The sequence below is a fragment of the Uloborus diversus genome, chromosome 8 (genome assembly GCF_026930045.1).
Source record: "Uloborus diversus isolate 005 chromosome 8, Udiv.v.3.1, whole genome shotgun sequence".
In the NCBI taxonomy this organism is placed as follows: domain Eukaryota; kingdom Metazoa; phylum Arthropoda; class Arachnida; order Araneae; family Uloboridae; genus Uloborus; species Uloborus diversus.
The window spans coordinates 13313165-13329908 of NC_072738.1; the positions used below are offsets into that span (position 1 = coordinate 13313165).

At 34.5% G+C, this 16744-nt stretch overlaps 1 protein-coding gene across 2 annotated transcripts in view; it reads right to left on the minus strand.

Moving 5' to 3' along the window:
- Positions 1–794: 794 nt before the first annotated feature.
- The window catches only part of LOC129227701 (midasin-like), a 285381-nt gene continuing 269431 nt past the window's right edge, over positions 795–16744 (minus strand). For both annotated transcript variants that reach the window (XM_054862302.1, XM_054862301.1), the window contains exons 5-13: positions 16059–16286; positions 13258–13399; positions 12123–12290; positions 10977–11159; positions 9213–9632; positions 5462–5814; positions 3825–4355; positions 2506–2553; positions 795–1050 (exon numbers count right to left, since the gene is read on the minus strand). In XM_054862302.1, coding sequence (XP_054718277.1) covers positions 922–1050; positions 2506–2553; positions 3825–4355; positions 5462–5814; positions 9213–9632; positions 10977–11159; positions 12123–12290; positions 13258–13399; positions 16059–16286 — 2202 coding nt within the window. In that variant the 3' untranslated portion in view covers positions 795–921. The remainder of the gene's footprint in view (positions 1051–2505; positions 2554–3824; positions 4356–5461; positions 5815–9212; positions 9633–10976; positions 11160–12122; positions 12291–13257; positions 13400–16058; positions 16287–16744) is intronic.

Here is a 16744-nt window from a genome sequence, read left to right on the forward strand (position 1 = left end):
AAAATTGCTACCACAGTAGGGTTGTGGCTTGTTGGCACTCGGAACAGCTGACCGAAAGAGGCTGTAATGAGCTAGGGGAGGGGGGGGGGGGGGTAAATCGTTTTGGGTTGTTGATCTTCACTGGGAACTAAAAATTGACTTACCAGCTTAGCTGAGCAGAGGTGGTCATCACATTTGCAATTTTGAGTGATTCTTTGACAATGTGATTGTTCTTGTGGAAAGTAATATTTTCCTGCCACACTTCCGTCTTATGTGGTGGCAAGCTGCGGCAAGAGGGCCCCGAGGACACCCTGAAAGAAGACTCCTGAAATATCCAGGGTGTCTAAGCAGGCTGTCATTTGGGGGGGGGGGGAGCAATTAAAACCTCTTGGTTTTGAGGAATCAATGTATTTTCAGACATGCGGGCATGTTTTTTGTTGTTTGAAATAATATGCATTGAGTATACACCTTTTAAATCCCCCCCCCCGGGGGAAAATGAAGGGCCTGTGAGAATACTGAAACATATTAACATTAAGAATACCAAAACATATTAACATTAATTGTCTGAATGTTCATATTTTCCTAAGGTTTTTTTGTTTTTGTAAGGTGCAGCTTCTCAATAAAATAATAATAAAGATTATTATTATTCAATTAATATTAAATAGTGGAAATAATTATTCTCTTGAGGAACTTAGTAATTCTTGCACACTAATAACTAAGCTAGAACGCAAAAGCTGTTGATAGCAGGCTTCAAGGATAGTTATGTTTTTCATAAGGAAATAATTATAAGTGATAAGGTAACAACACAGCGAAAAACAATGATTTTAATTTTATTCCAATAAAATTTACAAATAGGAACGTAATATGTAAACAATGATATAATGAATTAGGTAAAAACAGTGAAATCAATAGAAATACTCCAATGAGTGAGCCAAATGAAATTTAACGTTCCACAGATGTAACAAGTTCGAACCACTGACGAAGAGCTTCCCCCAACACTTTGGGCAAATCTGAAATGTTCCTCAGGATGATATAAAATGGGAAAGGAAAGGAATCCATATAGGGCTCAGCCTGCAAATGAAGGAAAAGAGTTATTCAAAGAAAAATAAAAGCAAGAATTCATTTCCAACACATGTAAAAGCTAACTTCATTTGTCATATCATTTTAGTTTAAGTAAATACAATACCAAAGGCAGCACAAAGAAGCAAATTTCGACGACATCTGTGGCAGTCATCTTTAGTGTTAACGTGGTCGAAGCTTCCTGGGAAGAGACTTCCTAGCAACTGATGCAGATATTGAAGTGATTTGTTTTACAACGAAGGGAGAGCTAGCTCTCAAGATCCCTCATCTATACAAGAATTATTCAAATCCAGCTCATTAGATCGCTGATAACTTTCTGAATTTTTAAGATATTGAACTGGAATTTTTTTATGAGCTGAGGAATCCAGATGGGTTTTAGATTATGAAAGTTATAAATTGCTATCTTTCCCGCATGCAGAGCGAAAAATTAATTGCTTTAAATGTCCATATGTTATCAAATTTTTAACATTTTAATGTCTAATTTTAGTATTATGCTTCTCTTGTATGCTGTCAAGTTTCCTGAAAGTTTGGTAAGCTTTGATGGAAAACTTTGCGTGTTATGAGCTGAAAACCTTCAAATAAAACTCATAGTTTTGAAAAAAATGCTTATATATATTTCGTGAATATCAGTGATACTTTCTCGAAAGTATGTTCAAAGTGAAAAATTTAATTTCTGTAATTTACAGCTTATGATGAATAATGATGACAAAACATTTTTGTTTTCCTCAATTTGTTACTGACCCCCGAAACGCAAGGATGATACAACTTTTATTGGAAAATAACTGCTAGAGCATACCTTTTATATGACAAAAGTTACAAAGCAATTGGTCTCTTATTTCTTGAGAAATCCTTAAAAGTGTGAATTTTTGTAAGTGTCCAAATATTTTTGGTCATACAGTGTATTTCAACTATTTTATTTTTTATTACTTTACTGTAGGAACTTATCTCAATTTTTCCCGCTTTCTTGTGAATTCCGGGATAATCCAGTTTGACAGCATAATATATAGATGCATATTAATTAAATCACTTAAATTGTCATTTTTATTTAAAAATGATAATAAATGAATAAAAAGGGGACACACACAGACTTATATAATAAATGACTGGCTTATGGTGAGGGAAAATTAATACTTCTAACACATTTTCTAGACATTTAATAAAAAGAACATATTTTAAGAGTTATTGCTTTCTGGGTTTATAGGACATGGTTCATACGGATTGTTTTTTGCGCCTGTAACTGAAACCTTATGCATGACACCACGGGAATATCAGTTCATAAACCCCAAGAACAAAAACTCATTTATTGATGTTCAAGTGAATTTTAAGTTTCTATAAAATATTTTTCGTATGAATATAATGAAACAACCAAATATCATGTTTGCTACATAACTATTAATGAATTTCTTTACAAATAAAAATAATTGGATAAAAAAAAGTTCAGCTTACTTGATATGGATCGCAACTAATTATTCTCTGCACATCTAGAATTGATTTCTGGAACATACAAAAAATAACTTTTAAGTATTAATTCATAATAAATACAATCATAAATGAAAATTATGATATTGATTTTATTAGATTAGAAGGAGTTCAATGTGGGTCATAAGAAAAAAAGCTAATAATAGATGATGAAGATGAAACATATATTTTGGGGGTTACAAAGAAACTTTTATCAATGGCGAGAAATGTATTGGATTAACCCGGGAGAACTCGCATCGGGCCTCTCAGGCCCGTTCATTACAAAACTACGCTGCCAAAAATCACCCCTTCAACGGAAATGAATGAGGTCCACAGTAGCTGCGTTCGAGGTGACCTACATACTGACCACATGCTTTTCAGGAATGTACATTCCCCCTTTTCCCCAAAAAATTCCGGTTCGGGCCTCAGAGGCCCGGAGCGAGAGTTCACGCTTTTCATTTTAGATTGTGAATGTAAAGGAAGAGGTTGTAAAATGCATCGCTATTTAAGCTACAAAGATGAAATGAAGAGGTTGCAGACCTTGTTGGTTGAGGTTTCAACTGATGAGAACTCCCTTAATGAAGATGATGAAGAAGAAGTTGACACAGAACAGTAAAGCGATCATCAGTAATGCTCAGAAGAAGATTCAGATTCATGTATCATAAAACTTTCTTAAACCTTACTTTTTAAAACATATTTTAGAGGCTATTTATCTATTTATAATTCAGTGTTGAAAACAGATTTTTTTTTCTATTTTGCAAACTTAATTTACTGAAATAACCACTCCAGGCCTACGGAGCCCCCCGCAAGCGTTCGTGTGACGAAAAGTACCGCAAGTTCTCCCGAGTTAAAAGACATTTGCCAAAAAATTAAGTTTGGGGGCAAGTCCTGTTTCTTTTCATCCATCAGCTCACATCTTTCTTGCAGTGAAATAAGGGTTTCTTGTAGCACAGGTTTGCATCTTTTTTTTTTTTTTGCAAATTTGAGGCAGCAAGAAGCAAAGAGTTGTAAGTGGACGCTTCAAAGTTATGAGCAAAACACTTTAAAGCTTAGATACTCCGTAGGCTTTCATTGAAACTTTTTAAAAATCATGCTGTATAGCAGCCTTGACCAGAGCTACTAGTACCATCTCTTGCCTCAAAACAGAGGAGAAGTTCGCCTACAACTTATGCTGGTTATTTCCAAAGTTTTAAATTTGGCACTTACATCCATTTGCTTTTCATCACCTCATTTTAGCTTTGTTAACATCATTGTTTATATTTCTACAACTTTCAAAATGCTTGATTGTGTCATGACCTCAGACTTACTTTGCTCTCGGGATTATCGAAAATAACGTAAATGATGAAGATGTTGTTGTCTCGAGCTCTTCTGATGGCTTTCTGCACCACATCGCCGTAATTGTTGACGCCTTGCCCATCAGAGAGAATGATCAAGAGCTGAGCAGTCTCTCGGGACATCAGGGAGTGATTTCCGGCCCTCGCCCGAGCCATCAGCTCTGTGGCCCAGTTGAGCATCTCGACCAAATTGGTCTTTTCCTGTTGGAAAGACATGCCGGATAAGATTCTTGCACCCACACTCGGGGAGTACTGCTCGCTGAAAGAGAGGAGCTGCTTCACAGTCTCGCCATAACTGATCATGCACAGATCTCCTGCCTCCAAGAGGGTGAGGGCCTGTGAGAGGAGTGCCACAGACTCATAGCACAACTGCCCGCACTGGTTGGCTTTCATGCTGGAAGAATCGTCCAGGGCTAGCATGATCAGGTACTCTCGCTTGCTGGGTTTGGTGCGCCTCAGCCAAATCTTGTCTTTGCGATACTGGCTGGCAATGTACGGAATGATCTGGAAGAGGCGGTAAGAAACTCAATTGAAATAACTACTAATCAATTTCTTATGAGCAAGAAAATGAATAAGCAAAATGACTAACATTTAAGTGATATTTAGCCTTTATAAAAAAATAATCAAACAAATAAATAAATTTTGACTTTGACAATCACAAAAGAATTTAAAATAGTTTTCCAATTACAAATTCAAAGAGACAATTTAAAAAGAAATATGCTTTCTTCCCATTCTGCAATAAAGTATGATCCAAAGTGTTTATTTAACCGTATGTTGATAACAGAATGATTTCGAGTTTATCTGTGGAAGTTATCAAACAACTATCATACCATATTGAGCTGCTTTGCAGGGAAAAATTCAAATTTTTGAATGGAGGCAAGACCACCTTAAAAGAGAAATTTGGAGGGCATAGGTATCACACTTTTTTTTGGGGGGGGGGGGGGAGGGGAACAGCTTGCAGCCTTTTGTATGTTGTCAAGTTGTAAATCATTACACTCAATGGCACAAGTCTGTCCTAAACTGCATCTTAATGCTTAAACAATTGCTCACTTTTATTTCACTAAATTTGCAAATGTTTCAAAACTTAATAAACTTTCAAAACACCAATCATGTATAAATTCAATTTTTAAGGGAACAAAATAAAATGGGAAAATATAGGGTATAAGTATAAAAAGTGTTTTTAATAATATCAGCAGTTTTTAAGAATAACTTAAAAATAAAAAAGTAAAAGGAAATTTCCACCAAAATGAGTTTTTCGCGTAGACTACTTTCAAAGAGTTGTTTTGAAGAATTTCAATGGGAGTGCCGCCACCCAGTCTTGAATTTTAGCCCTTGCTTTACACAACTAAAGTCAATGTTTCTGCTTTGGGTAAGTTATTTAGCTTCCATATTCAAGCAATAAATAAACTGCTGAACCAACATTTGAAATCCACATTGAAAAAACATAACAGAGATTATTTTCTACTTTAAATTGGCCTAAAATTTAAAATAAGGGTTTAAAACTTTTTATCAAACATTCAGTATTCAACAAAGTACCCTATTCAGTGTTTTCTAACAATCATAGTAATTTTTAATCATCAACTCTTTCCTCATCCTGATAAAAGACTTACCTTGCGCATGTTCAGACGCTTCCCGGTGCGGTAATCGCCTTTGAATTTGGACATTTTCGTCGGCTCGAGCACAAGCCGCAACTGCTCAGACAGCTCTTGTTGTAAGTAAGCCAGTCGTCCCTCCATCTGATGCCACACTTCATCTGAGGATGCGGAAAGCTCTCTTCCTCCACTTGCCAAATCCATCTCTCGTGGCTCCCGCCAGTGCTCAGTTTCATTGGCCGACCGAGATGCCCACAGGTCAAAATGCGTGTGGATCGTCGAATCCGGTCCACGAGCGATGTGGTGCGTGACAATGATGGGGCAGTCATCTTCGTCAACTTCCATAACCTCGTCTGTTTCGTCAGCATTACCTATTAAAGGTGAAAAATGCAGAATTTTAGGCAGGAATTTCACAGCTAAGCTACCACAACAGCTATTGGATGCAACACAAAGATGTGAGCGAATCTCTGAACACAAATTCATATTGAAAAATTTATAAAGTAAGTAAAAAAACATTTTAAATTCAGCCTATGACATTACTTATGTTTACAACATTTGGTGATTATTTTTTCAAAATCAAACATAATGCAGCTTTCTAATTTTTCATATGACCCTATTTAACTGTTAATTACAAAGTATTATGTATGAACTTATGTATTAGCTTCATTGCAAATTTGCTATGAGACTGAAAAATTGGGAGAGCAGAATGGACTCTACGAAGTGTTTTACTGTCATTTGAACTTTCAGTTAAATTTTTCTCAAAAAAGAAACATTCCGGATAGCTTGTGGAGAATAATAACCATAATTAATTGGCTATAGAGTGGTAACTTACTGAACATAATTAATTCATTTCACAACATCTTGTTGAAAATATTTCGTCTTTACTAATGATTATTTGGGATGTCAGGTAACAAGCCCAGGAAAAAAAATTATTCTAAAATTTCTTGTAACAGGATTTCTCGGATTCAGGCCCCAAAACAGGGGCGTAGCTAAGGGGGGGGGGAGGTTTGGGGACAACCCCCCCCCGAAATGTTTGTCTCAAAAAAAGGAGAAAGAGAGAGAGAGAAAGAAAGAAAAGAGAAAAGAAAAAAAAGAAGAGAAAAAAAGAGAAGAGAAAAAAAAAAGAGAAAGGAAAAAGAGAAGAAAAAGAAAAAAAAATCAAAACGACTTTTTTTATGAATAACAATGGTCAAAAATTCACTTCGCTCCCTCCCCCCCCCAGTGCTATTGAAAATCAGCTCCATGAGTGACCCTCAAGCGTAAAGACGCCCCACTCCTCACTCTGCTGCGACATTTTTTTGATAATTGAGTGAAATTACACACTTTGCTTTAGAAATGCGATTGATTTGTTAAATCCACGTATATGCAGCCTTTCTTTGTCATAGATGCTGCAAATTGTTAAATACGTTTAATTTTATGAGCCGCGCAGTGGGAATATTACATATACAGTTGAATCTGTACATTTCAAATTTCACAGGAAGAAAAAAAATCGAGATAAAGAGGTTTTAAGATACGAGGGCGTCGATACTAAAGACAATATGGGCTCTTGATCAAAATTCCTTTGTATTAGTTTTGTTAGGTCTTTATTCTATTATAACATTATTAAGTGCTTTATTGCCAGTTTAAGGAATCATTTTGACAGTAAAAGAAACTGTAAGCATATCTTTTTCAAGAAAGTCTTTTATTGCTTTTTGGTGCCTGATTTTTGTTCTTTTTTTTTTTGATTAATTATTTATCCTCTTAAGGTTAGCAATTGCTGCAAATCTAACCTGGCCAATATTCTAGGATTTTCCTTTTTTCTTTACTTAAAAAAATCTTAAACTTTCTTTTCACTCCTATCACCTCGGTTTTCTATAAGGAATCATAATTTTAAGAAAGAGAGCGACCAAAGAACAGTACTAAACCAGATAACAGAGCAAAATGGCTTTTAACTTGAATGACCTTTAAAGAACTTGAACTTGAAATACTCATCCATAATGCAACTAATACTCAACCTGTGAATTTCCTCTCTTTACTCTTCTTCCAAGAAAGTGCTCGAAACGACTGTCCTTTCGTTAATCTTCCTAGAAAACCTATTTGTGGAACGCATTTCTCCCTTTTTTGCCCCCTCAGCCCTTTCTGTTTCGAGTTGGAGAAAATGCTTTTGCTTGCTGCTTTAAAGATCATTGGGCTTTGAATCTGAAAATGATAGCATACCCGGAATTCGAGACATAAGGTTTTTGTTGGCGTTGTGCTGTCATAGTCAAAACAACCTTTGCTAACCAAAGTATCCACCGCAATCACATTGATTTGTCGAAAATGTCAGCCAGTATTTACTGCGTATTCTTTTAAAAACGTGCAGTCTGAACTATTTAGAATAGTATATTCTAAGTGAAAGTTGTTGTATAATGAAGCGAGCAAAACCGATAAAAAAGCTTTTTAAAACCCAAAGAAAAAAATGAATGACGAAAATGGTTGCTCTAAAAAGAGAAAGTTAACGTCGCCTGAAGAAAACGAAGTACAGTCTGCTGAAGCAGCATTAATCCCATCGAACCCTTCTGAAGGAAATTTTATTTCAATTAAAAAGAAAAACTGCATAGCATTACAGGAATAAAATGTTTAAAAACGAAATGAATCTAGACTTTTCTGTATTATTTCTGTTAGCTTGGTTCGCATTAAAAAGTAGAAAATAAACAAGACTTCTGTTTATAACACTCGAAAACTGCTGTTGCTCTCTCAAATAGATATTTATGTAAATTCTAAAGCAGCTAATAAAATAAAAAATAAAAACTTGAGAGGAGAACAGATGGTATGCAGCTTTGTGTAAATAACTTTCTACCCCGCCTACATTTCTTCTCTTTTTTTTTATTCAAATTTTATTAACTGCTTTAGAATTAGCATAAATGTAAATACATATAAAAAGCAACATATAAATATAACGATATGAAAAGCCATTTCATTTTTTGCAGGTTATAATCAAGGAGTCTTTTTTTATATCGTTTCATGCTTTTAGTGCGAACCAAGTTAGTAAAAATAGTCTGACTACCGATGAGATTGAAAGTCAAACATCAAGTTTACAGGCGGAAATGGATGCATCTATCAGCTTTCAGGGATGCCAGCTTTTGTAGATGTGTGTTAACCTCTAAATTAAGCAGTCACACTGAAATGAATATGGATCACGCTCATCAGATATTTGATTTTCCCCCTGATTTGCATAGACTGGTTTGACAAGACCCGTTGCTAGAAAAGTTTCACTTGAAATTAAATGGAGGAAAAAGAAAAAAAAGTTAAATTTTCCAAAACATTAAAAAAAAAAAAAAAAAAAAAAAACTTTGCTTTTGTTTTGTTTGACACAAGTATCGAACTTGAGGCACCCCATTCCAAAGTATGTAAATTCTCCTCCCTCTTATTATTATTTTTTTAATACTAAAAAAAGTTTACACACACACGTATATATATATATATATATATATATATATATATATATATATATATATATATATATATATATATATATAATAAAAGAAGTAACCCCCTCCCCCGAAAGTCGGGTCTAGCTACGCCTCTGCCCCAAAAAACCCCAGAATTCCAAGATAGTCCCATAAAGCTTCAATGCAAAAATTTGCATGCAAAAAGGTTGTTGATAACAAGGATAAATACATTGTTGATTAAAAGTCCCAACTTGTTAAAATTTGTTTGAAAAAACAAAATTATTCTGATATCCCTAATAGTTGTTTTCAGTCTTTTAAAGTTATAAAAATATATCTGCACAAAAGAAAAAGATGCTTACCTCTTTTACCAGCCTTATCCTTGGGATTTCGGCAAACTACGTCACCTGTAGCTTTTGGAGGTTCTTCTTCCTCATCAGATGATAGAATTTCAATAACCTCCTCATCGTCAGAGTAATGGGACTGCTGTCGTGGTGGTCGTTTGGCTGCTTGCTGTTCTGTTGCTGTGTCAACTGCTTTGTGGGAACCATCTTCTTCACGAGAAACATGCTCATAAATTTCCGCCATCCCGTCAGGATCAGATTTGGAATGTTCTTCAAGATTCCGTTGGTTGCGAACAGGTCTTTGTTTCATGCTCTCTGGATTGGAATCCTCAGCAAGGATTCTATTTTCTGAAGGAGGCTTCAGTTTGGGGCGCTGACGTCCCTCGATATCTCGATTGGATGTCATGGAAGAAGATTTTCTGCCTTCATGTCCAGCATCTAGCAGACAAAAAAAAAAAAAAAAACTCTTAAATTATGCACACAAAACATATTTGAGATAAATTACTAAGTTCAGTATCTCTATTCTATCAAAAGGCTAACACTCCTCTTTTGGTATATGTAAAGACATTAACATTATCAACAAATTTCAAGCTACTTCTGAAGCTTTGGATTTAAGTAATTTGTGAACCAAAATCAGGTTCAGGAGGGTCTCAAGCAAAATATTATAAGAAACTTCCATGATTTTATAAGAAATTTTCGTTCAAATTTGTGCTGAAAAATATTAAAATCTCTATTCAAAGTTATGTTTGGGGGTAGGGTTCTTCAGCTATCCCCTAAAATATGTCCTTGAGCATGCTGAAAGAATATCATGTAAAAACACCATTTGTAAAAATCAAGTATGTCCTTGATTTAAAAAAGCACATAAATTTTGATGCCTTTGGTGTTATACTAAATGCTGAAAAGGTAGACCACCAAACAGGGACTCAAATTCTGGATCATTCAGTGGAAAAGTTGAATGCTCCCCCGACTGAGCTGTCCAGCTCTCCCTTTTAAAAATGCAAGCAGGACCTGAGAATTTAACACAAAACAATTAATTTTTTTTATGAACTTTTTTTTTGAAAACAGGCAAAAAGTAAACTTTGTTTACTTTCACCGGGGGGGGGGGGGGGACAAATGACATCTTATTAATTTTAATAAAGTATTAAGGAAGTTATAGCATTTCCACAAAAACACCTTTGAAAAATAATACATATGATTCTGAAATCCCAGATTCAAACTTTGAAAGAAATTAAAAAAAGAAAAAAAAATCTCATAGTCTTTATATAGGAGTTGAGTAAGACCTCATTTAGAGTATGCTGTTCAGTTTTGGTTGCCGTATCTGAAGAAAGATATTTCTGTATTGGAAAGGGTTTGAAGAAAGGTAACAAGACTAGTAAGGGAACTTTAAGGTTTAGATTATGATACCAGACTTAATAGGTTTAATATGTTTAACCTGGAGCAAAGGAGAGTCAGAGGGGACATGATTCAGTTGTTTAAATTTATCAATATGAAAGATGTTAATGGATTAAATTTTTTCATGGAAAGCAGGACGAGGGGTCATTGTTTTAAGCTATACAAATCTCAGGCTAACCTGAAAATTAGGAAAAACTACTACTTTAGCAGGGTTGTGGGCACTTAGAACAGCTTACCAAAAGAGGTGGTAATGAGCAAGGGGGTGGATAGCTTTAAAAGGGCCACTGATCTTCATTGAGGACTAATAAATTGACTAGGACCAGCCTAGCTGGCTGGTCCTAAAGCCTATTGCTGGCCACCACGTTTGTATTTATTTTATTTTGTGCCTACCTTCGGCATTTTGAGCCTCAGCTTGCCCTTCTCTGTGCTGTTCTTTGGAGTCCTGAGCATCTGTTGATCCATTCTGTACCCTGTCATTCTGATCGACTGCTCCCTTTGAGCCATGTTCAACTTCTTCTGGTGCAGGTAAGGACTTTTCTTTTGAATCTGGACCTTGAGTTGGAAGCATGTCATCTGAGGAAGCAAACAAGATGCACAATTAGGATTTAACTACAGTAAATTCACAACTATTCTCAAAGGTGGCACAGTAACTGCAGATAAGCGAATTCCGCAAATAATCCACAAAAGTGATGAAAAACATTGCTAGTGTAACTGTTGCTTGCAACAGATTTAAAAAATTTACAACACTTGAAAAGATTTAAACAATAGCTAAAAACGATAATGGTAACCGTGGATAAGCGAATTCAGCAGATAATCCATAAAATAAGTAAAAAAAGACGCCAGGGTAAGCAATAGCATAAAAATAAATTAATAACACATGCATTAAAACTATTGCTAAAGAACAATAATGGGGTGTAAAAAACACATGTATAAGTTAAGCAAGGATTGAACATGACAACTATTTTAGTTGAAGAGAATATAGAAAAAATCTATAAATTATCTTGGCAATAATAGTGCCCTAAATGAGCAAAAGAATATTGTTTTTTGTTGCACTGTCCCACTGGATGAATATCCCCCTTTTCTGTTAAAGATACACCATGCAAGAAAAATATAATTGAAGCAGAATTTTTTTTTTTCAACACTTTGTATTCAAACTTAATGACTTGCCACAACTGCCTATTTGTAATTTAACCAAACATTTAATTTAAAATCACTTATTTTTACTGCGACCATTTACGTTAGTAAAATTCAAATTTTTTTAAAAAACACTCACCCATTTTAAATAGTGAATACAAAAAATGTTTTAAATTTCTGACACTAAATGTCACAAAGAAGACATACATAAATACTTCAACACAATTTCTTAAAATTATTAGAATAATTCTCTCCAAAGAAAAAATAATGTTGCAACTTTACAGGAATTAAAATTGAAATAGGCTGGTATTCTTGGGATAAAAACAGGTTCTTTAACTTTAAATGACTGCTAAAAAATACTCAAGAGTACTATCAGGGTGTAAAAGAAATAAAATATCATACCACCATTTTCTTTTTCATTTTCATCTTCTCCCTCTTCATTATCTTCCTCCACGCTCTGTGTTTCACCTTTCTTTCCATTATCATTCATTTCAATTTCCTCTATCTCACTCATTTCTTTTCCATTCATTTCAGGTTCTTCTATTTCAACATCCGAGTCTTCTTTTGAACCTTTCAAGAAAAAATACAATCATTAAATTCATTTTAAAATGCTCAAATGAACAGTGAAACAATGAACGACTATTGTCTAGATTGACTTTTGTATTCAAGGTATCTATCAAAATCCAGGTAACTTCATAAAAAATAAGAAAACAGCTTAATTTACAATGCAAATACGCAGTGCAAATTCCATGCTGAAATTTACCTGTATGTTTTTCCTTCTCAGCAACTTATTAAGTACTAGTGGTACCCGCACGGCTTTGCCCGTAATATAAACTTAAAAGGTCTTTTGGTTTGCCTGTATATTTACAAATAATGTATGGTGAATTTTCTCGCCAATTGGCTTGTGCCCATGTTACGGTTCCACGTAATGATAATTTTGTAATTTACTCGTCCATCTTATGAGAATTTTGTTCTTAAAATTGGAATAGATAAAGAACCACATCGAATTTTCGAAAAATCGTTTCGAGGTGCACATCCCCATGCTACAAACTAACTTTGCCAAATTTCATGAAAATCGGCCGAACGGTCTGAGCGCTATGTGCGTCACAGAGATCCTGACAGACAGAGATCCTGGCAGACAGAAATCCTGGCAGACAGAGGGACTTTCAGCTTTATTATTAGTAAAGAAGCTGAGTGCCGAAGCGCATGGCCCACGACAAAATTCGTATAGAATACTCTAAAACTGCGAACATGAAATCAAGAAAATTCACGTGACACTTCAAAAAAAATTCTGAATGCAACAAAACTTTGCAACTACCAAATTTTTGACAAAGCTTTAATTATATTTATATAAAAAAAAATAATAAATTTAGATAGCTTAAATGTTGAAAATTTATGTTTGTTAAAAATCATACCAAGTTAATATACTGCAAGCATCAACTTAAATATCTCTGAAGAAGGGACACCTATATTTAAGGGAGTGTAGCATCCCCTTAGTGTCCCTCCTTGAGAGGTTCTACTGTAGTAACATATTTACCATCATCATCATCATCTGAAACATTATCTTCATTTTCCACAGATTCGTCCATTTCTTCTGGGTTTTCATCACCATCTTCATTGTAATCACCATCATCATCAACAATCTCCATTTCTTCTGGCAAATCATGAACATCAGCATCCTAAGTAACATTTGTATTAATAAAAATCAGTGAAAATTTTGATATGCAACAATCATTTAACTGTTGGTATCAAATGTGTCTGCATTAATGGTTAAAATATTTTGATATCGTCCTTGTTTAACACAGAATCCAAACTACACAGTCAAAAATAGGTAAAAACAGTTTTTTAAAAACTTTTAACAGTATTGAGGTAAAAGAAAAAAAATGTTGTAAATTTCGGTTTCATTTCATTCCTTCAGCTCCCTCTGAAAATTCAAAAATCTGTTATTATAAGTCGAATTTTTACAAGTTTTATACTAAAAAAAAAAGGCAAAAATGTGTTTTGTATGATGCTTCTGGAATTTTTACAATATGATAAACGAAATAGAAAAAAAAAAATGTGTTTCAAAATAACAAGTTGTAAGGTCAGGAACAGATGAAGTTTAGAAATTAAATGATAATCATTATCAGAAATAAAATAATCAAGACATAAACCACAGATAAAGGGGAAAGGGGGGACATTACTAGAAATTCAGTCAACTTTCCAGATTCATCTCTAACTTTCATTGGGTCTTCAAACTCTTAAGAAGACTGCAGGAACTTTCCATGATTCAAATTACTAACAATTCAAAGGTTTTAGCACATACCATGAGACTTTTAATTACTGGGAGTTGCTGTATTTCAAATAAATATTACTCATAAAAATACCAGTTCAAGGCCCTTTTTGTTTATTATTTTTACGAATTATATTCATGAAAATGTTTCTGGTTACATCAATTGTTTTGCTTATGATATCAAAGTTGCAGGAATTGCAGAAAGTGGGGTATGACAGTTAACGTAGGGAAATGTTAAGCGCTACATTTAGGTCAAGGAAATAAGCATTCAAGTTATTATTTACAGGGTTCAGTCAGAAGTGAAGCTGAAACATTATTGATATGGGTATCTTAATAAATCAGGACTTCAAGTTTAGTCAACAGTGCAGCACATCAAGAAACAAAGCCAACAGAATGCTTGGGTTCCTCAACAGATCTATTTTGAACTATTCTACGAAGAATCTTTTGCCTCAATACAGAAATTTGGTAAGGGATAAAATTTGGTACCTCATTTGGAGTATGCTGTTCAGTTTTCGTCTCCTTATCTCATGAAAGATATTTCTTTTTTTAGAAAGGGTTCAGAGGAGGGTTACTAAGTTAGTAAAGGGACTTTCAGGTTCAGATTACAGTACCAGACTTAAAATGCTTAATACGTACAAAGTCTCCAACAAAGGAGATACAGTGAAATCCTGGTACAACAAACTTGAAGGGAACCTAATTTTTGTTCGTTGTAACGGGAATTTCGTTGTAATGGAAATTAAATCTGGACCTAAAATTTATTTCGTTAAAACATATATTTTGTTTGTATTGGTACTTGTTGTAATGGGATTTCACTGCAAGGGGCATGATTCAGCTGTTTAAATTTATCAAAATAAAGGATATTAACCCGTTTGGGACGGCAGTTCGTAGAAGATAGCGCTCCCTCAGGACGGCAGCTGTTACACGCGGACTGTGCGCACAGGCCGGGGCAACTTCTCCCGCTAAGCCTAATACGCAATTTCGAAAAGTACGCATACATAATAATGGATAAAATGTATACTTTAAGCAGGATAAAAACCATTTTTTAATATATGATAAAATATATCAAAATTTCAATCATAACAAAAAATTGGATGAAATAATTGATATTTAACAATGAAAATGCAAAATATATTGTTTTTTACAATAACTAAAAGTACCAAAATTAAACAATATATTTTCAACAAAACAGGAAAAATATTTGCGTTTAATATTATGAAATACTTGAAGAATATTGTAACAATTAATATTTTAAAGCCGCAAGAAAAATTTCAAAGCACAGATAAATGCGCATTGAGCATTTTACACTCATACGTAGTGTTACGTCTTTAATTCTGCTTTGAGCAAATTACACATCTCCGTCTAAGTTCTTTGCCTTCTTTTTCAGCGTACAATTTTCGAAAGTAACTACCGTATGAAGAACTCCATCAAAAGTAATTTATAGTTGTTTCAATGTGACCCAAAAGATCCATAGATGGATCAGTCATAAATTAAGATATTTCCTCCTTGGAAAGATAACGTGTTCACCACTTCTACCAAATGAACATAATAGTAAAATCCCTTGCTAGAATATCTCCCCTCCAATCTCATTATAAATGGAACCGAAACTAGAAAGAGCCACTTCAAAATGAGTATACGTTTCCCTTCTCACTTGCGAGCACATGTTTATATTTTTGTTCAGGAAATCCAAAAAATAACAGACACTTGACAGACCCCATTCTGACGTCAGAGAGAGAAATACTATTGCAGGAGAGCAATCATTTGAACGGAACATGGATAAGTAACGCCATCTAATAGTAAACATTTCGTTCCAAATCCAAACTGCAGATAAGCGTCGTTAGGCCGGCTGCTTACTACTTACCGTAATGCAAGGATGCGTTTTTTGTCTCTGAAGAACCACCTAGCGCTGACGCAAAGACGCGTCGTTCGTCCCGAATGGGTTAATGGGCTAAATTTTGCAAGAGAGGTAGAACAAGAAGTCATTGTCTTAAGCTACTCAAACTCAGATTAATATGGACATTAGAAAAGAATACTACTTGACTGCTTGTAGACACTAGAAGCAACTTTACCTTAGGAGGAGGTTGATTTATCATTGGATCCGGAGCAGTGGCACACTCTTGATCATCCATATTTGCACCCAATTCTTCCTCCGTCTTTTCCTTTTTATTTTTACTATCATCTTTTGCAAGATCACTCTCCTTGGCAGCCATTTCGGACTGTTGATCTTGAGTAACGCCGCCAGTTTCTTCGGTCTCTTTCATGTCTTCGTTTTCATCTTCTGAATCGTCTCCCCAGTTCTGGAGAAAGAAATCATTACTGCATAACCAACAAAAACAATAAAACAGAGATGTAAAACAATGATTGGAAATAGGAATGAAATCCCTTTTCTGATGGAATAAAATAACTCTGTTTTAACGCACATATCGTCGCCTCAGAGCAACAGTAGGATATCTTAATGTTATTTCTGGGATTAGATTACTGTTGTTCTGATGCAACAACTTACAGGGGCGAAATGCAGGATTGTTCTCTTACTACTAATCTTTGGAAAGAGAATTTTTCATCAACATTTCATTTTAGTGTGAAAATGTTTTCCATTCTAATGTTATCCATCTAACCTATTCTTAACTACTTTAGTAAGTTGAAAAAAATAAACCAAACTGTAAAGAAACTGTTAAATATGGAAAGTTGTTATTTGTTGATTAAATGAGAATTTAAAAAAGTACATTTGAATTTTATTTTTCCAAACAGCCAAGTT